The 21318-nt window shown below is 44.3% G+C and overlaps 1 protein-coding gene across 2 annotated transcripts; it reads right to left on the bottom strand.

Moving 5' to 3' along the window:
• Positions 1-1880: 1880 nt before the first annotated feature.
• On the bottom strand, positions 1881-20768 carry LOC121270887 (hematopoietic prostaglandin D synthase-like). 2 transcript variants are annotated; one of them, XM_041176576.1, is made up of 6 exons: positions 20542-20755; positions 17188-17328; positions 6409-6501; positions 6166-6275; positions 4995-5093; positions 1881-3964 (listed from the first exon to the last, which is right to left on the bottom strand). In XM_041176576.1, the coding sequence occupies exons 2-6, from the start codon at positions 17318-17320 to the stop codon at positions 3800-3802; spliced, it is 600 nt and encodes a 199-aa protein (XP_041032510.1). In that variant the 5' UTR covers positions 17321-17328; positions 20542-20755; the 3' UTR covers positions 1881-3799. The 2 variants fall into 2 exon arrangements, with proteins under 2 accessions (XP_041032510.1, XP_041032431.1); XM_041176497.1 differs by lacking the exon at positions 17188-17328 and having other exon boundaries at positions 20542-20768.
• Positions 20769-21318: the final 550 nt, after the last annotated feature.

The following is a 21318-nucleotide window of genomic DNA, read 5'->3' as shown; positions in this document are numbered from 1 at the left end:
CCTCTGTGAAAGGCGGATTGGAAGATTATGGCCAGTACCTGCAATTTTCACATTTATTTCCCTCAGCATCCTCAGCTACATCTCCGGTGCATGTGATGACAGAATATTAAACACCATTAACCTTTCTAATATCAACTCTTTATCAATTTTTAGCCTACAGTATCGCAACTACCTCCACATTACTGACTACGGAGCGTCTTCCTTGGTAAAGACAGAGATGCTAAGCACATGTTTAGCCATGCCCTCTGCCTCCATGTGTAGATCCCCTTTATGGTCCCTAATTAGTTCTACCCCCTCTTACTACTGTTTTACTATTTATACATCTATAGAATATTTTTGCCTTTTTTGCATTAGCTGCAAATCTCTTCAAATACACTCTGCTTCTTATTTCCTTTACACTTCCCCCTTAAACTTTCTATATTCAACATGGTTCTCATATGTATTAACAACCTCTCATCCAACGTTGGCTCCCGTTTTCCCTTCATCTGTCTAGGTCCTTCACTGATTGTTTACAATCCTCATTACTGTTAACAATGCTCCCTACCTTTTTTTGCTTGTCTGAAAATGTTGATGTGCTGCCTGTACTTGACTCTAACTATTGGGTGTAATGAAAATGCCCTCTTCACCAATGACATCTGCTCCATTAAGTGATAATTCCCTTACTGGACTACACAGTTGATAAAGGTGGGCAGACAATTGCAGCGATGCAAAATCCAGTTGTAGAAATCACTGGTAAGGTTTACAGCTAAGTGCAGTTGTATGTTATCTTCAGTACTCAGAAAAACACTAAAGGTGGGATTATCTGGCCCTGCCAACTGTCAGGATTTTCCTGTCCTGCCAAAAGTCAATGGACTTCTAAGAAAGCTGCCTACAAAAACCCAGCAACCTGTGATATGGATTTCCCCTTTCCTATCGGCAGTTTTAAATCTCATGTCAAGTCAATGAGACTTCCAGGCATCTAGCAGCAGTGATGTCAGCAAGCAGGTAAATAGACAAATTACTTTTTGCAGTGTTAACACACAGTGAAACTGGAAGTTTAAACCACTGAATCCCTTCAGTTTTAATTTAAATTTTCAGATAACAAAATAATGTTTGGATTTAGATGATACATCAACACTTTAACAGGAGGAATGTTTTGGTCAGAATGGAGAAATTTTAGTATTGCTGAAAAAAAGAGACATGCTGGCAAAGCTTTGTCTTGCACTCAACAGGAAAGATGCAAGAATATCAAATTTTACACCCAGACTAGCTGGCTTTAATCCAATTAAGACGCACCTACAGATTAAACCTATTTTAAAAGAAAAATATTTTCAAATAATATATACATTAATAGCTTCATGACATGGGCTCTGGTCGAGGTGTTGCCATGGAGAATGCACTAGGGAGCTGTTGTTATCCTCCAAGCTTTTGTTTAAATTCGAAAAAGGCATGTCTACTCTGGTCGAGGCATTTCCATGGGGAATGCAATAGAAAGCAGTTGTGCCCCATGCTTTAGTTAAAAAAAAAATGCAATTCCTGGACATATTCTTTTTATGCAGAGGACATATACGAATATATGTAGCTTCTAGCAAGTGTAAATGAGCCACATTGCAAGTTTGGCTGATCTTAAATTGGTTGTTAGTGTATTTCTTAGCACATTCCAGATTGTTCAGTAAGTGCTGTCCAATTTCAGCAATGCATCGATCAATCACAGTCAACTCACCTGTATCCACTAGAAGTTGTTGGCTAGCCATGATGTGGTTGCAGTGACAATGTTTTAGTAGAAAATGTTTTAATGCACTCAGATATTACAAGTAAATGTTGTTCACATGTGTATTTGCTTAAATGTCTCCTACCATTCAGTAAAGCACTCAAAGACCAAATCAACACTCAGACACTGCTTTTCGTCACACCATTTTATCAACAAATGCACAAAAATGTTAAAATACATATACAAATATTCTCATTTACTAGTCAGAAATGCAATTAGCTTGGCCACATCCAGATTCACAGTTAACCGTCATGGCTAGTATATTAGACATTGGTCGTATTGGGCACTAGTCTAATCTATGCTGAAACAAAGGGCATAAGGTATGGAGAAAAAGTAGAGGAGCTTAAAATCCGCAGCCTAGACAGGAGGTGGTTAAGGGGTAAGCTCACTGAAGTGTGTAACGGTAGGTTTGTGTGAAGTAGCTAAGGCAGACTTATTCCCCACTTATTTTACAGTGGCTGTTGGCATAGAAAAGAAGGTGGGATTAATTTTAGATTGCTGGCACTCTACCATTATTCATGCTTCCAATTCTCCAAATTTGGTTTGAATGCTTGTACATTCACATCTGTAGCACTCAATCCTGACTCCAATTTTTGGGGGCATTAAGCCTTATTCTCTTTTTTTCTGATTTAATGGTTTTAATATTCCTTGTTCGTCCTATAACAACTTATTTATCTCACTCCCTCATGAAGTTTTCTTATCTCTTTCTACTTTGATAATATATTATTCCGATTCATTTCAGTTAAACTTTCTGTTTCTACCCCTAGGGCTTTCTTAATCCTGTTCATGTTCTCTAGTCTCAAACCTAGACCCTTACTAATCCACTCCCGCCATGTTTGTTTAAATGCTTTTTCCCACACACACACATACCCCCCACCCTCCCCCGCTAAAAACCTCTCCATTCACCTGCCTGCAAGAACATTGGCATTATTCAGTTCAGATGAAGGCTTTTGTTTCATTATAGCCTTGTAGTGACTCCAGAGCTCATTCTGATGACCCAAGAATGTGAGCCCTTCCTTCACCAGCCGCACAGCAACATGTTGACCTCACTAATCTTTCTAAATGCATCCAGCACAAGAACTGGCCAAAGATTATCACCCTTCAGCTCTTTTTATCAATCTCATACCTAATTCTTTGAACTCCCTCTCTAAGATCTCAAACCTATTTGTCATTTGTTTCGATTAGCTTTTGCCTGCTCTCTCTCCATTCCCAAATATTTTCTATCCTATTTTATAAGATCTTTCATTCTGATGCCAGGAAGGCAGCATACCAGGCAAGTCGACTCTGGTCAAGGCATTGCCAAGGAGAGTGAACCAGGGAATGATTAAACAAGGGCATATCCACCTTTTTCACCTAAATAAAATCTTAGGGGACAGTCATTCCCCATGGCAATCAGCACTCTCATGCAGTTTAATTCTTGCTCCCTTTACAATTGGTATTCTTGAAAATCTGTCCTGATGAGTGCAAGACAAAAAACTTTGACAGCATGTCTCTTTTTTCAGCAATACTTAAGTTCTGTACTGCCAAACAACTATTAGAAGTTTATATTAATATAAGAACAGGAATAGACCATTCAACCCCTTGAACCTGCTCCCCCATTCATTGAGATCATGGCTGATCTTTGACTTCATTTACCCACCTTGGTTCCCATAGCACAGATTTTGGGGAGAGTTCCAGACTTCCAACATTTGTGTAAAGAAGTACTCACTGACATCACCCAGAACGTACGAGCTCTAATTTTAAGTTTATGCCCCCTTGTTCAGTCAGTTTCTTTATCTATCCTATCCAATCATTAAACATCACCAGGTCACCCTGTAATCTTCTCGACTCAAGGGAAGCCTAGCTTTTACAGCCTCTCTTCCTCATATATGTTTAGATGAATGGTCAACAAATGAGAAACTTAAAAGTTTACATATTCAAAATCCATTATTACAAAACCAAGACTGTTATTGGAAAATACAGTTTAAAGAATTATACTGTTCTTTAGAAAATAATTTCCATTTTATGAACTTTAATAAGTGCTTTTAAGTGAAGGCCAATGCTGTAATGTTACAACGGAGTTTTTGGCCTCTGTTCTATCCAGGCTGCAATTTTAGGGAGAGCTTCCACACGTTCTTTCAAAGCTAACAATTTGGGATAGTTGTGCAAGATGTCAACATTTAGATTGGTGAGGGTGATGGAACAGACAGCCCAATGAAAGTCAGCCCAGGTAACCTAAAAAAAGATACATTATTTTTTAAATGGCTATTTTACATTCAAAATGGGTCTTTTGAATTAGAGTTCAATATAAACAACTGTTACAGCATAATGGCCACCATCATGCTGGGTGTGCCCAGCCACTGCATATAGTTTATCCTTCAGGCCCATTACGTTAATATTTAACTGATTTTGTTCCCTCTCTTATGATCAATTTTTCCTCTCCCATCTTCCAAAGGAACTGACTGATAGCCAGTCACTGATGTGGTCATTCATAGGATGATGTGAATCGCTGGGTGAAAAACAACACAATCCATCTAGTTTACCCTCTATGATCCTGGTAGTTGCAGGAAACAATGGAGCTGATGATTAATTATAGCAATCAATCTCTATCAATTAATCAGACAGACATGAGGCAACAAATATACCAGGTGGAAAGGTTTGGGGCCCACAGCTCTATCAAACATACTACACTTGCTGCACATCATGTCGTGTCTCGTTACTCATATATTGTTTCCCAGAAAAAGATGCGTGAATTTAGATATTTGTATATTATTAAGTGGCAATGGGCCATCACAGCTGAGTCAGACCTGATTCTGTCACTATCCTCTCCTGGCTTTCACGTGCACAGTGTAAGCAATGGCCATTCGATAACTCGATGCGGAGCAGGGTTTTATCCCTTACTACCCCAGGGAATTCGAGGCCAGTTGTAGCGTCTTTACCGATTTTCACACTGGGAACAGAACGTTCAACACAGACCAGGGCCAGTATCTGGAGCCTTCCATGCTCACATAGCTAATTGAGTAAACTAAATGAGATGGGGAGAATGGACCAACATTAAATGGTCTTGCTTGCTGAATTTTCCTTTGTTCCCCATGGAATAAATCTCAAGAACAGATTCTTCCTTTGAAGAAGTTGGTTGTGATATCATGATCAACACTTGCAGTGGGCCAGCCTCCCAGCCAGGAGTAGCCATTTAGTCCCTCTGGTTTGCCTTTACTGTGATTCTCCTGCATGTGAATTTTAGACTTTAATAAATTATACTCACTGAATCACCAACAAACCACATTTGGTTTCCTAAGAGCTTGCTTAAACCATCCAGGAGTAAGGGGATCTTATTGGCGAAAACATCTTCCATAATCTTTTCCTGTAAAGGAGAAAGTCATTATCTCTTGCAGTTAAGCCAACTCACTGAATCTGTAAATGTTACACAGCACAAACAGTTTAATGCAAGTCCTTCCTCTGCCATCAATGGATGTTAGTGCTCTTTACCACAGAGAGCATATAGTGTCATAATCTTAGCTCAGGGTCAAAGGTTAGATGGTAAAGGTTAAAAACTATCTGCTTACATACATACATACGAACACATGAATTAGGAGCAGGAATAGGCCATTTGGCCCCTCAAGCCTGTTGCGGCATTCAATAAGGTCATGGCTGATCTGAGTGTGGCCTCAATTCCGCATTCAGTAAATGGCAGAACACTTAAGTGCATTGACGGGCAGAGGGATCTGGGTGTACAGGTCCACAGGTCACTGAAAGTGGCAACGCAGGTGGATAAGGTAGTCAGGAAGGCATATGGCATGCTTGCCTTCATTGGCAGGGGTATTGAGTATAAAAGCTGGGAAGTCATGCTGCAGCTTTATAGAACATTGGTTAGGCTACACTTGGAGTATTGCGTACAATTCTGGTCGCCACATTACCAGAAGGATATGGAGGCATTGGAGAGGGTGCAGAGGAGGTTTACCAGGATGCTGCCTGGTCTGGAGGTTATTAGCTATGAGGAGAGGTTGGAGAAACTCGGATTGTTCTCACTAGAGCGACGGAGATTGAAGGGCAACTTGATAGAAGTTTACAAAATTATGAGTGGCATGGACAGAGTAGATGGTCAGAAGCCAAATAGAAGAGCGGAATGATGCGCAGTGATGCCAGGACACATGCCCAACATCATCGCCTGTCATTTTACGCGTCAGCGTGTGGGGCCCACTCCCGCTCGCCGAACAGAAGATTCTGGCCCTTATGTTCTTATGCAGCACTCCCTCCCTCAGTACCACACTGGTAGTGTCAACCTAGATGGTGTGCTCAAGTCTCTGGATTAAGGCTTGAGCTGACACATAGAAGTGAGAGTGCTACCCACTGAGCCACAGTTGGCACCTTAAAAGCAAATTTTATCTTAACCGCGAACGCTTCTCTATCTTGCAATATTTGAAATTCAATCGTACTTTCACAGCTGGGTTCTTCTCAGTCCAGGGAAACAAATTCATGAAATCATTTATTGTGTCTACAATGGCATCCGCTTGAGCTTGTTCAAGACTGTTTCTTCCCACTAGGCCTAAGAAAGAATTAAAAAAGGAATGGAAAATATATAATTGTCGGACTGGGAAAGAGATCACATTGAACTCCCACCATGATTGTATTGAGACGGAAATACTAAAAATGAAATGAACTGTATTGGCTAACGGTACCTGCTTCTCTGGCCAAATATCTCGCAATAGCAGTGCTCTGGTTGAGTACGGTATTATCCACCTTAAGAACTGGAATTTGTTGAAAAAGCAGAGCTGGAATGAGAACCACACAGAGTCCAGTTTAGTGTGAGAATTAAATCTAAACCCTCCATAAGTAGTCATAGTATTGGGCATGATATCAGCCTTGCAGATCTGCCAAGTCACCATAGTAAACAGGTTATAATAATCTTGGTACAGAATGATAACCTTAAACTCCTAAATTTCCTACATTACACACTTCAAAAGCACTTCATGGACTGTAAAACACTTTTGGACCTTCTGAGGTGGTGAAAGGTGCTACATAATTGGTTTTTAAAGTGAATCACTCACTGGGAAAGTGAACAATCAACACAAAACAAAATGGAATTTTGGGGCAGGACTTTAATTCACAGCACATCTTCCCTGTCCTCAGGGATTCCAAAGTACTCGACAGCCAATGAACTTTTTTGTAGACAAACACAGCAGCCAGTTTTCAAAGTCACGGTCCCACGAACAGCAATGGGACAAACATTCAGGTTTGATGGTGTTGGCCGTTGGATAAGTATTGACTAGGATCCCAGGAGCATTTCTCTGCTCATCATTCCATAATGCCATGGGATTGAAAGGTTTACAATTTTATTTTGTTGGAAGTGTGTTTCAGTAAAGACAGAAATGTAAGCAGAAAAGCAGAACTGGGAAGTAACAGATGTGTTTCAGACAGGATAAGAAAGGAAAACAAAAGAACTGCAGATGCTGGAAATCCAAAACAAAAACAGAATTACCTGAAAAAACTCAGCAGGTCTGGCAGCATCAGCGGAGAATAAAAGAGTTGACGTTTCAAGTCCTCATGACCCTTCGACAGAACTTGAGTTCGAGTCCAAGAAAGAGTTGAAATATAAGCTGGTTTAAGGTGTGTGTGTGTGTGTGTGTGTGTGTGTGGGGGGGGGGGGGGGGGGGGGGGGGGGGGGGGGGGGGGGTGGCGGAGAGAGAGAGAGCCCCCCCCACACACCTTAAACCAGCTTATATTTCAACTCTTTCTTGGACTCGAACTCAAGTTCTGTCGAAGGGTCATGAGGACTCGAAACGTCAACTCTTTTCTTCTCCGCCGATGCTGCCAGACCTGCTGAGTTTTTCCAGGATAAGAAACGAGATAGGCAAGCTGGCAAAACAAAGAACAAGGTCCAAGGAGTGGGTGTTGGAATCAAGGGGATCCAGACTCCTGCACAATCAGCAAGACATGGTGGCCATGCAAGGATGAGAACAATGTCTCGTGTCTGTACACGTAGGAAATAAGTGACCAAAGCCTGAGGCATCTGTTGAGCCTGTGATTGTGAGTTGACAAGATTAGAGTGTGTGTACATGACTAACTGTGTATAAAAAAAAGGTGATTTCGCTGTAATCTGTAGAGTGCAGTTTTGGACTGCCCAAGGCTGTCCTTACCTGTGTACACTCGAAGAGTTAATAAATGATCGTAACCTGTACCCCAGTCTCCTGCTGGTTTGTAAGGTGAACTACAACAGGATCAAGATACCTCCACCTGAAGGGACCATGGTTTGGCATCTGATTTGAAGGATAGCAGCTCTAATAATGTGACTCTCCTAAAAACTGGATTGAAGTGTCAGCCAAGATTGAGTACTGAAGTGAGGCTTAAACCTTAACCACTGGCACAGAAGTGAAAGTGCTCCCAACTAAGCCAAGCTGACGCTTGATGCTGTCTCTCCAGAGGTGTTGGCTCCTGCATGGTACAGGTTATAGGTGCAAATACCTCACTCAGGAGACCTGTCCTCCTTTATACAACCAGGTAGTGAATCTCAGCAGGTCACCTCCACTGTGGAGGGCATCAACCTGCACCCACATGTTCAGCTTTTAACATTGGCCCCTTGTTTGCAACCTTGGCTGACTTTTGCCCATCCCATGCCATCACTTACCAACCTGCAACCTCGAAGAACAAGGGAAGCAGAGACAATGGGAACACACCTGCAAGTTCCCTTCCAAGTTGCACATCATCCTGACTTGGGAGTATTTCGCTGTTACTTTGTTATCGCTGGGTCAGAATCCTGGAACTCCCTCCCTAACAGCACTCTGGGTGTACCTACACCACATGGACTGCAGAGGTTCAAGAAGGCAGCTCACCACCACCTTCTCAAGGGCAACTAGGGATGGGCAGCAAATGCTGACCTTGTCAGCGACACCCACATCCCATGGCTCCAGGCATGGGGAGATTTAAAGAAGGTTTGTTGGTTCCCCAGCAACCTCCTGGGTTCAGTTTCAGCGCAAGACCCCTGTGCCGTAGAAAAAATGGCACATATAAGGGAATAGACCACTCAGTTGGAATAGTAGTGATATTAATTGGCTTCCAGCTGCTTCCCAGCATGTTGCCCTTCTCCTCAAGATGCCACCTCTGGAAATATTGCATGGAGACAGCAACACATCGGGCAGCCAGCACACCGTGCTCCTCAAACCTTTCTACCCTATCATGTCAGCGTGCCTCAGTCAGGTAGCCATCGTGGTTCTGGTTCAGTAGGTCTAGGCCCCTTGAACCTAAGAACAGGGTGCCAAACTCATTTCACATGTTGTACTGATCCAACATAGTGTGCACCTTATTCGCCAGTAGTTATTTCGACGCGCTGGAGTAGAAACCAGCATGCCTTTCTCATGCATTTAGGGCATAACATGGGCACAATGTGAACCAATATCTGGGCTTGCGAAGGCCACACTCCATCTGCCCTGACTTTGCCCTCATAATCTTGGGCCTCACTGTTTTTAGGCATCCGTAGCAGCTGCCTGAGATTGGCTTTGGATCAATTAAAGAAAGGTCCTGTGCCTATTTCAGGACCCCATTGCAAAATGGGTCAGAATCTAGATGAACCATGCAAACACTGACTAGTACCCTGACTAGTTCTTCAGCTCTGTTGCTGTCCTGAAGGAGATCTATGGCGCCTACAGAAAAAAATTAGGGCAGTTGTTTTTCCATTTACTTCCCTTTCTGTGGGCCTTAGACAGCCTGCATTCAACCTTCTGACATTGACCCGCCTCACAGTACTTCCCAGTACTATTCAATTGTTAAATCCATCACAAACATCGCACAAACTTCCTGTGAAAGATGTAAGCTTCCTGCGAATGTTTATTAAAATAAGACCTAATGCCAAAATTTTGGAAGAGCATGTGCCCTGACTCAAGCTTTTTAAATTTCCGCTCACTATTTCTGCAGATCTGAGCATGCAGTCATTCAAAATATATTCCCTCAGAATATGTTTTAAATAACATAGCTACTTCATGTCTTAATAGCAGCATTCTTGCCAGTCTAAGACAAACATTAATTGATGCTTTATAAAATAATGGTGCTCGTTGTGTACTTATCATATTGCACACCATTGTTCGCTTCACAGCACTGCCAAATGTTGCATTATTTCTTCTTTCTTTAGTGCTATTGGTGGAGGGATAAATCCCAGAAGGAAAAAACAGTAAAAAAAAACTGGGAAGAAAGAATACTGGTCCAAACTGGTCTTGTATGCCTTAAAATGGAACACCAGAAAAAACTGGGAAATAAGAGTAAAGGTCCGAACTTCATTTCTCCTTCCGGCATTGGTCAAGACACAACACAGAACTCCCCTGATCTTCCTCAAAATAGTGCTCTAGGATCCCTTACACTCACCTGAGAGCGCAGGCAGGGCCTTGATTTAATATCTCATCTGCAATATGGTGCCTCTGAGAGAGCAGCACTCCCTCGGTGCTTCACTGGAGTATCAGCCTAGATTTATGTGCTCAAGTCTCTGGAGTGGGATTTGAACACACAACCTTCTGACTCAGAGGTAAAAGTGCTAGTAACTGTTCCACAGCCAACCACAAAGAGACACAAAATTAATTTCAAAATTCATCTGAATGCTTGGTAATTTAATTGCGTTCGAGGTTACAAACTACATAGCTTAAGGGGGCAGGAAGACAAAAGTTACAGTGCAGGCTATCGTCAGACTTTATAAAACAATTACTTTTACTTTTGGAACAAATTTTTTGTTACAAAGCCTCCAATGCTGGAAGTAATTGTTCATCCCGAACAGTTGGTAGCATGAAAGAGAAACAAAAACCGCTGGAAAAACTCAGCAGGTCTGACAGCATCTATGGAGAGAAAGACAGAGTTAATGTTTCGAGTCCATAGGACTCTTCTTCAGAACTAAAGAGAAGTAAAAATGTGGTGAACTATATACTGTTTAAGGCGGGGGTGGGACAGGTGAAGCTGGATAGAAGGCCAGTGATAGGTGGAGGCAAAGGAATTGGGCTGAGACCAAACAAAGTCAGAATTTTACGCTCCCCACCCCAGCAGGCTTTTAGGAGGGGGTGGGGGGGTGGGGGGTGTAGAGTGTGAAATTGAAGGTACGGGATTCCCTCCGAGTTCCTGCCTGCCCCAATCTCGCAGAGGTTTTACACCGGGACAGGCAAGGCTTCAGAAGGGAAACCCACCCTTGGCCCAGTTGAGGCCCTTAAATGGCCAATCAATGGCCACTCAAGGACCATTTCCCGCCCAGCCTCAATTTTTAGCCTGGCGGGCAGATTGAAGCTCCATGGGGGGGGGGGGGGGGATACCCGAAAATAAAGAAAGTTAGATCTCGGGCGGGAAGAGAGGGGTGGGGGCACCTCCATCAGAAGCCCCCCCTTCCGACTGGGGACGGCCTCCCCTTAAGGCCCGGTGACCTTCGGACCTCCATCCTCCCCGGCCTAACACCCAAGACCCAGATCGCCAACCCCCCCCCCACCCCCCCCAGGCCTTCCCTACCCTCCCCGCCTCGGGACCCCTGACAACTTACCTGGGTCTCTGGTTCCCAGGACTTAGTCTCAGGCTGCTCCATGCAGTTCCTCTTCTGGCCACAGCAGCACTGTTGGTGCAGGGGCTGCAGAGCTGCTGACCATTCAGCTTAGCTGGCAGCACTCCGAGCTGGGACTCCCTCCCAAGTGATCAATGCTTGGCCCTTGCCATCCCAAAAATTCAGGCCAACGTTATTTACTTTATTTTTATATAAATAGTACTTTATTTTTAAATTGAACCACTGAATTGTTAGACTTATCAACATGATTAATAAAGCAAATGATGGAAATAAAAGTATATCAATGGGTTTTGACATGGGCTCATCTGCCTCTTCAATTTATATCACAAAAGGTAAATCAGAGGGTTTTTTTTTTTATAAAATTCATAATCCCACATGTAAAGAGGTAATTTGTGAAGCAACACTAATAAATCAAGAAGGGAAATGAGGAAAAATGTTGCTCCCTCAGGATGTGGTTGAGACAAATTACTTATGTGCTTTCAAAAGGAAAGTTGACAAATACTTAAGTGGATAGAAAGATGTGCTGCAAGGCTGAAGTCAGGCAGATGGAATGAGAGGAGCCTCATGTTTCTGTGCTGTATATTCTATGTAATTCTATGGAAAAACAATACCAGTCACCGGGACAGTCACACCTCACCAACCCAATCTTTCACTTCTCCCTATTTGTCAGACCCTACACCACAGCCCTAATATCATAATTTTGTAACATCACCAAACGAATCATGGCTTTTCTTTCAAACTACACATTGCAATTCAATCACACTGCGCAATTTGTATTTATATAGCGCCTTTAACACAATAAAATGTCTTAAGGCGCTTCAGAGGTGCCTTCTGAAACAAAATCTGCCATCCAATAAGTAGAGATTAGGGCAGAATAAGGAATTAGGACCGCATGTCTGAAGAGAAGCCTTAAAAGGTGGAAAGAGAGGACAGAGGTTTAAACAAGGAATTTTGAAGCTTAAGGCAACTGATGGCACAGCCACCAATGCTAAATTAATTTATGTTTCCAATGCTGGAGTGATTTAAAGGAGTATTGCGTGACCAGGACCTGGTGTGAGTGAATTAATTATATTAATCATTTGCTGATGTTTCTTCTACCTCTCTGGATTCTGTTTCATAGGGTAGGCTTATTGGACCACCAGGCCAGAATTATTTTAGCTCAGCCTGTTCTGGATTGTCTCAAAACTCACCCTTCCCTTTTTCCTCCAAGTTAAATAATGAGTGGGAAGGGAGCAGTCCTGATGAAAGGTCACTGACCTGAAACGTTAACTCTGTTTCTTTTTATATTGCAGATTGCCAACATGCGAGTATCTTGCTTTTTAGTAGAGAAGGGAAGTGCCTGGGATTGCAGTGTGTGGCACACCGCACAATACCGAGCTGCTTAAAAATATTGAGCATCCCAGGTATGTTAATCGCCTACTCCATAAACAGTTTACACCTAGACTTCACAAGACGTTACACCTGAAGTAAGACTAATTTAGCTTCCAGCTATACATAAATAAGAGATTAAAAACTATATCCGTTCAGCACATGACAGTTTTGAAAAAGTTAACCAATCCATCTCACTAATGTTAGAAACACTGAAAAAGAAAACACATGAAAGAGTGAGATAATGACAAATATCGAACTCAGTGACTTTGTAAATTAATCCCAGCCACCAGGAAAGTTGGTTTTCCCCCTCAAATCCAATCTTTCAGTTATTCTCGTAATCACTGATTGAAACTCAGTTTGCAACAATATTTCACCATGTACGTTACTTAGGAGTTGTAGCACAAAAAAGGCCATTTAACCCATCTATCCCATACCATTGCTGATGCTCCACTTGAGCCTCCTCTGTATCTCACCTTATCAGCATATCCTTCAAATCCTTTCTGCCTCATGTATCTATCTTGCTCCCCTGAAAAATCTAACTTGAAGCCACCTGCAGATTCAATGATCTTTTACTCCAAAGTTCAAAACGCTAGACTAATTTTACATTGAGTTACAAAGAATGAATTACATAGAATGTTCATCACAGAAAGAGGACGATCCCCCTAACTAATCTCTGCTGGTGTTTATACTCCAAACATTCCACTCCATTTACTTCATTGCAGTCTTTCAGTATATCTTTCTATCCCCTTTTCTCTCGTGTACATTTCTAGTTTTCTTTTGAAAGCATCTAAGTTATTAGCTTCAACCACTTCCCATGGGAGGAAGTTCCATATTTTAACCAATTTTTTTCTTTTTATTCAGTCGCTCATGGGATGTGGGCTTCACTAGCTGGGCCAGCATTTGTTGCCCATCCCTAGCTGCCCTTGAGAAGGTGGTGGTGAGCTGTCTTCTTGAACCGCTGCAGTCCATGTGGCATGGGTACTCCCACAGTGCTGTTAGGAACGGCGATGTATTTCCAAGTCAGGATGGTGAGTGACGTGAAGGGCAACTTCCAGATGGTGGTGTTCCCATCTATCTGCTGCCCTTGTCCTTCTAGATTGTAGAGGTCGTGTGTTTGGAAGGTGCTGTCTAAGGAGCCTTGGTGAGTTCCTGCAGTGCATCTTGTAGATGGTACACACTGCTGCTACTGTGTGTCGGTGTTGGAGGGAGTGAATGTTTGTGGATGTGGCGCCAATCAAGCGGGCTGCTTTGTCCTGGATGGTGTCAAGCTTCTTGAGTGTTGTGGGAGCTGCACTCATCCAGGCAAGTGGGGAGTATTCTATCACACTCCTGACTAGTGCCTTGTAGATGGTGGACAGGCTTTGGGGAGTCAGGAAGTGGGTTACCCGTTGCACTGTTTCTGGCCTCTGACCTGCTCTTGTAGCCACAGTATTTATATGGCTAGTCCAGTTCAGTTTCTGGTCAATGGTAACCCCAGGATGTTGATAGTGGGAGATTCAGTGATGGTGATGCCATTGAACATCAAGGGGCAATGGTTGGATTCTCTCTTGTTGGAGACAGTCATGGCCTGACACTTGTGTGGTGCGAATGTTACTTGCCACTTGTCAGCCCAAGCCTGGATATTGTCCAGGTCTTGCTGCATTTGGACATGGACTGCTTCAGTATCTGAGGAGTCATGAATGGTGCTGAGAAAATGGTGCTGAACACTGAAAATCCCCACTTCTGACCTTATGGTGGAAGGAAGGTCATTGATGAATCAGCTGAAGATGGTTGGGTCTAGGACACTACCCTGAGGAACTCCTGCAGTGATGTCCTGGAGCTGAGATGACTGACCTCCAACATCCACAACCATCTTGCTTTGTGCTAGGTATAACTCTAACCAGCGGAGAGTTTTCCCCCTGATTCCCATTGACTCCAGTTTTGCTTGGGCTCCTTGATGCCACACTCTGTCAAATGCTACCTTGATGTCAAGGGCAGTCACTCTCACCTCACCTCGGGAGTTCAGCTTTATCATTCACATTTGAACTAAGGCTATAATGAGGTCAGGAGCTGAGTGGCCCTGGCGGAACACAAACTGGGCATCAGTAAGCAGGTTATTGGTAAGCAACTGCCGTTTGATAGCACTGTTGATGACCCCTTCCGTTACTTTACTGATGATCGAGAGTGGACTGATGGGGCGATAATTGGCTGGGTTGGATTTGTCCTGCTTTTTGTATATAAGACATACCTGGGCAATTTTCCACATAGCTGGGAAGATGCCAGTGTTGTAGCTGTACTGGAACAGATTGACTAGGGGCGCGGCAAGTTCTGGAGCACAAGTCTTCAGTCCTGTTGCCGGAATATTGTCTGGGCCCATAGCCTTTGCAGTATCCAGTGCCTCCAGCTGTTTCTTGATATCACGTGGAGTGAGTCGAATTGGCTGAAGACTGGCATCTGTGATGCTGGAGACCTCCAGAGGAGGCCGAGATGGATCATCCACTCAACACTTCAGGCTGAAGATTGTAGCAAATGCTTCAGCTTTATCTTTTGCATTGATGTGCTGGGCTCCTCCATCATTGAGAATGGAGATATTTGTAGAGCCTCCTCCTCCAGTGAGTTGTTTAATTGTCCACCACCATTCACAATCAGATGTGGCAGGACTGCAGAGCTTAGATCTGATCCGTTGGCTGTGGGATCACTCAGCCCTGTCCATCACTTGCTGTTTATGCAATGTGTCACACAAGTAGTCTTGTGTTATAGCTTCACCAGGTTGACACCTCATTTTTAGGTATGCCTGGTGCTGTTCCTGGCATGCCCTCCTGCACTCTTCATTGAACTAGGTTGATCCCCTGGCTTGATGGTAATGGTAGAGTGGGGGATATGCCAGGCCATGAGGTTACAGATTGTGTTCGAGTACAATTCTGCTGCTGCTGATGGCCCACAGCACCTCATGGATACCCAGTATTGAGTTGCTATATCTGTTCGAGATCTATCCCATTTCTCACTGTGGTAGTGCCACACACACAATGGAAGGTATCCTCATTGTGAAGCAGGAAATTTGTCTCCACAACGAGTGTGCAGTGGTCACTTCTACCAGTACTGCCATGGACAGATGCATCAGCAGGAGCTAGGTTGGTGAGGGTGAGGTCAAGTATGGTTTTCCCTCTTGTTGGTTCCCTCACCTCTTGCCGCAGACCCAGTCTAGCAGCTATGTCCTTTAGGACTGGGCCAGCTCAGTCAGTAGTGGTGCTACCGAGCCACTCTTGGCGATGGACATTGAAGCCCCCTTCGCAAAGTACATTCTGCGTCCTTACCACCCTCAGTGCTTCCTCCAAGTGGTGTTCAACATGGAGGAGCAGTGATTCATCAGCTGAGGGAGGGCAGTATGTGGTAATCAGCAGAAGGCTTCCTGACCTGATGCCATAAGACTTCATGGAGTCTGGAGTCGATGTTGAGGACTCCCAAGGCAACTCCCTCCTGACTGTATCCCACTGTGCCGCCACCTCTGCTGGGGCCCATAGCCTTTGCTGTGACATACGCAGGGATGGTGGTGGTGGTGTCTTGGACATTATCTGTAAGGCATGATTCCATGAGGATGACTATGTCAGGCTGTTGCTTAACTAGTCTGTGAGACAGCTCTCCCAATTTAATAAGGAGGACTTTGCAGGGTCGACAGGGCTGCGATTGCTGTTGTAGTTTCTGGTGTCTAGGTCGATGCCGGGTGGTCTGTCTGGCTTCGTTCCTTTATTGTGACTTTGTAGCGGTTTGTTACAACTGAGCGGCTTGCTAGGCCATTTCAGAGGGCATTTAAAAGTCAACCACATTGTTGTGGGGTCTGGAGTCACATATAGGCCAAATCAGGTAAGGACAACAGATTTCATATGAGTGAACCAGACGGGTTTTTACAACAATCGACAATTGTTTCATGGTCATTAGACTTTGAATTCCAGATTTTTATTGAATGCAAATTCCACCATCTGGTACAATGACAGGACCACTATGCCATTGCCTCCCTTTATTCAATTTCTGCCTAATTTCTCCTTATTTCTCTATTGGATTTATTACTAATTGCCTTGCATTTATGGCTCCAAGTTTTGGATTTGGCCACAAATGAAAACATTCTCCACAACTACCCTATACAGCTCACACACAATTTTCAAGACCCCTGTCAGTTTCAGGTCTCCGCAAATGTTGTGTTCAGAATAATCTTAAATTGTGAAAATCCTTACAGCCATGATGCTGAAACCCTCAGGCAACCCAACAACAAAGCAGAGCTCAAATCTTGTGAAAGAAAGAATCTTATGTTGGGATATTACAAGTTTTTCAGCATTAATCTCCCTTTAATTGTTCAGACGGCAGAGAGGTTGAAATTATTCTGCTCTCTTGCCCTGCCAAATTTTCAAGTCAAAAACTTTTTTAAGCTTATTTATTTTCTAACACAAAGCGATATCATCCAGGGCAGGACAGAAGATGCACTGCAGAACCCAAATTCTACTTTCATTCTTGGGGTGAGACAAGACAATGAGAGGAATCGGAAAATGATTAATTGTTCCAAAGGTTACAATTGTCATTTGTAATCACTGCTACTTACATTGTTTTACATTGGGCCAATCCATTATTTCAATTGTGCTGTCTTCATATTTTATTCCACTGTACGCAAAAATATAACGAGCAGTTTCAGCTCTCCCTCTTATTTTAAAGTAGGTTAACTTGTAGTTTGGCATGTTTCAACCTGTCAAGGATCAAGCACAACAATTTTTTTTACAGAAGATCAGCTACAGCTCAGTTATCTATTAAGATCTGTTAGTTATAAGTTCTTTAGCATGAACGCTGGATTAAACCAAGTATCGGAGGAACAAAATGAGGCATATTGCCCAAATCCAGCAATTGGCTCAGCTAAATTTTTGTTGAGAGTTTGGTTACTATTGGAAGTAGTAACAAATGTGAAATGTTACTTGCAGGAAGAATTGCTGGACTTCCATTAAATGTAAACAAATTATTTTCAGATTCATCTATCTCTAACTATCTCCTCCAACCCTATAATCTTCTGAAATCTGACCTCTTAATCTTCCTGATTTTCATTGCTTTACTGTTCATGCGTTAGTTAACCTAAGCTCTGCAATCCCCGCCCTAAGCCTCTCTGTTTCTCCTCTCTCCTCCTTTCAGATCCTTTTTAAAACCTACATACTCAACCAAGCTTTAGGTCACCTGTCCTAATGTTTCCTTACATGGTTCAGTGTCAAATTTCTGCCCGATATTCACTCCTGTGAGCCACTTTGAAATGTTTTTACTACGTTAAAGGGGATACATAAACGCAAGTTGTTGTTGATCAATTTTGTTAGAGAAAACATTGGTGCATGCAGTAACTGGGCTCTTGCTGGTGCGGCAAGCTAGAAAATAAAGCCAATTCGATGCAAGCCAGTGGTCGCTTTCTGAACCAGCATCGTCCAAAAATAAGGGCAGGCAGGATGCACAACTTCAGTGATCCATCCAACCCCCACCATCTGAGAATTTTCTCAAAAGCACTTTTGTTTTATTTTTAATTGAATCATTTATTTGAGTTATATGAGATCAATATTGCCCTAATAAAACAATTGCTGATGATAATCATGAATTGTTTTTATTCATTCACAGGGTGTGGGCTCCGCTGGCTGTGCCAGCATTTATTGCCCATCCCTAGTTGCCTTGAGAAGGTGGTAGTGAGCTGCCTTCTTGAACCGCTGCAGTCCATGTGGTGTAGGTACACCCACAGTGCTGTTAGGAAGAGAGTTCCAGGATTTTGACACAGCAACAGCGAAGGAATTTTGATATATTTCCAAGTCGGGATGGTAAGTGACTTGGAGGGGAACTTGCAGGTGGTGGTGTTCCCATCTATCTGCTGCCCTTGTCCTTCTGGATGGTAATGGTCATGGTTTGGAAGGTGCTGTCTAAGGACCCTTGGTGAATTCCTGCAATGCATCTTGTAGATGGTACAACACTACTGCTACTGTGCGTCGGTGTTGGAGGAAGTGAATGTTTGTGGATGTGGTGCCAATCAAGCAGACTTTTATTACTGCAAGGGCTAAAAGATTGCACTTGTGTTCCCTTGAATTGTCTCATTTCTGTAATAATTGCTATGGATTTCAAATATAAGGTGCAAAATTAACTCACCCTGATTTTTGGACAACAGGGCTATCATTTGCTGCATGTCTACGCTCATTCAGATAAAGGTGGATAAAACACAATATCTTTTTCTCCCCTCTTCATCCGAATGATTGTTGTGCGACTTTCTGCACCTCCAGTGCTGATCGCCCCTTCTTAACTCTACCAGCAAGCTCTCCACGCAGCGCATAGTACAGACAGCCTGCTTTTTTAAAAAAAAGGCAGGCTGCCAATTAATGGAGAACACATGCAGGTTGTGCACATTGCAACCCAGGGTGCCCACTTGAGGCTTTAAGTTTCTCATTTGTTAGCTTTTCATCTGAATATATTAGGGGGACGGGTTGCATAGAGGAGGCCTGGACTCAAAACTTGAGTAAAGAAGATTAAGGGGTAATCTAACTGATGTGTTTAAGATGATTAAAGGAGTTGGTAGGGTGGATAGAACTATTTCCTCTGGCAGGAGTGTCCAGAACAAGGGGGCATAACCTTAGATTGTGAGCCAGGCCACTCAGGGGTGATGTCAGGAAGCAGTTCTTCACACAAAGGATTGTGGAAATCTGAAACTCTCTCCCCTAAAAAAAGCAGGCGAGGCTGGGGTTGGGGGGGGGGGGGGTTGGTGGTCAATAGAAAATTTCAGAACAGAGGCATACATTTTGTTTTGATGAGGGCGACGGAACGAAGATAAGAGTTTAAAGTGCGGATCAACCATGCACTAGTATGCGGGCAGGTTCAGGAGGGGCTGACCAGCCTCATCCTGTTTCTCGGTCGCACTGTGAAGCTTCAGTTCAGCTTGGCAGTCAAGTTACATAAAGCAGCTAGCCTACAGAGATGAAGTTTTCCTGTCCTTATCAGTCAATGATTAGTAATGGAACTTGGGATTCAGCTCCCAGAACAGAACACAGGAAAGGTTCACAGCGGCAGATGGGGCTCAGAACGCCACCACCAAAGCCTATTTCATCTGGGCGATTGATCTTCACAGGTTTTGTGCCTGCCTATTTATACCGTTTTTTTTAAAAAAAAACTAAAACACAAACCCACCTGAAACCATCACCTTTAAAACAGAGATCTGAGCTGGTCAGGGATGAAACCGCCTGTTGTACAGACACTTACTTAATCCAAAACAAAAACAGAATTACCTGGAAAAACTCAGCAGGTCAGGCAGCATCGGTGGAGAAGAAAAGAGTTGACGTTTCGAGTCCTCATGACCCTTCAACAGAACTAGGTGAATCCAAGAAGAGGGGTGAAATATAAGCTGGTTTAAGGGGGGGGGGGGGGGGGGGGGGGGGGGGGGGGGTGGTGGGGGGAGAGAAGTTGGGGGGGGGCTGGTGTGGTTATAGGGACAAGCAAGCAGTGATAGGAGCAGATCATCAAAAGATGTCACAGACAACAGAACAAAAGAACACAGAGGTGTTGAAGGTGGTGATATTATCTAAACGAATGTGCTAATTAAGAATGGATGGTAGGGCACTCAAGGTATAGCTCTAGTGGGGGTGGGGGGGAGCATGAAAGATTTAAAAATATTTAAAAATAATGGAAATAGGTGGGAAAAGAAAAATCTATATAAATTATTGGAAAAAACAAAAGGAAGGGGGGAAGAAACAGAAAGGGGGTGGGGATGGAGGAGGGAGCTCAAGACCTAAAGTTGTTGAATTCAATATTCAGTCCAGAAGGCTGTAAAGTGCCTAGTCGGAAGATAATCCAGCTTGCTCTGGCTGACGGTACTCAAAGGTGACCAGAATTTCCCCAGTGGAACAGCTCCTCAAATCCCACAATATTGAGAAAAACAAAACACCCCTCCCCTTACCTGCTCTTGGCTCGGATTCCGATGCAGTTGATTTCGGTGCTCGAGGAGAACCTGGGCGAGAAGGGTTTCCTTGCGCTGTGGATTTCAACCCCAGCCGCTGGTTTGAAGTATCGTTGCTGAGCGAGCGCCTTTCCCGCGGACTGTGCTTTGACTTGGGAAGGGGGCTGGCCAGCATCCCTCTGCTGCCCCTTTATAAACACCTTGCTCACGATCCAGCCCCCACCCACACCCCCCCCCCACGCCCCCCAACGCGCGTTTATTCCAGAGGCAAAGAGGGCGGAGCGCTGAGCAAAGCATTTAATTCAGGCAAGTTGAAGCTGAGCACATCAGCAGCAGGAGTACTGGAAGCGTTAACCCTGCCTTTGGCTCCACAGCCAATGCTGAGTCCCACCACCACCCACCCTCCTCACCCCCTGCCCCTCCCCCCTCCTCACCCCCCCCACCCTCCTCACCCCCTGCCCCTCCCCCCTCCTCACCCCCTGCCCCCCCTCCTCACCCCCCCCACCCTCCTCACCCCCTGCCCCTCCCCCCTCACCCCCCCCTCCCCACCCTCCTCACCCCCTGCCCCCCCTCCTCACCCCCCCACCCTCCTCACCCCCTGCCCCTCCCCCCTCCTCATCCCCCCACCCTCCTCACCCCCTGCCCCTCCCCCCTCCTCACCCCCCCCACCCTCCTCACCCCCTGCCCCTCCCCCCTCCTCACACCCCCACCCTCCTCACCCCCTGCCCCTCCCCCCTCCTCACACCCCCACCCTCCTCACCCCCTGCCCCTCCCCCC

This window comes from Carcharodon carcharias, chromosome 1, assembly GCF_017639515.1.
Source record: "Carcharodon carcharias isolate sCarCar2 chromosome 1, sCarCar2.pri, whole genome shotgun sequence".
In the NCBI taxonomy this organism is placed as follows: domain Eukaryota; kingdom Metazoa; phylum Chordata; class Chondrichthyes; order Lamniformes; family Lamnidae; genus Carcharodon; species Carcharodon carcharias.
This window is presented reverse-complemented; position numbering and strand designations above follow the sequence as displayed.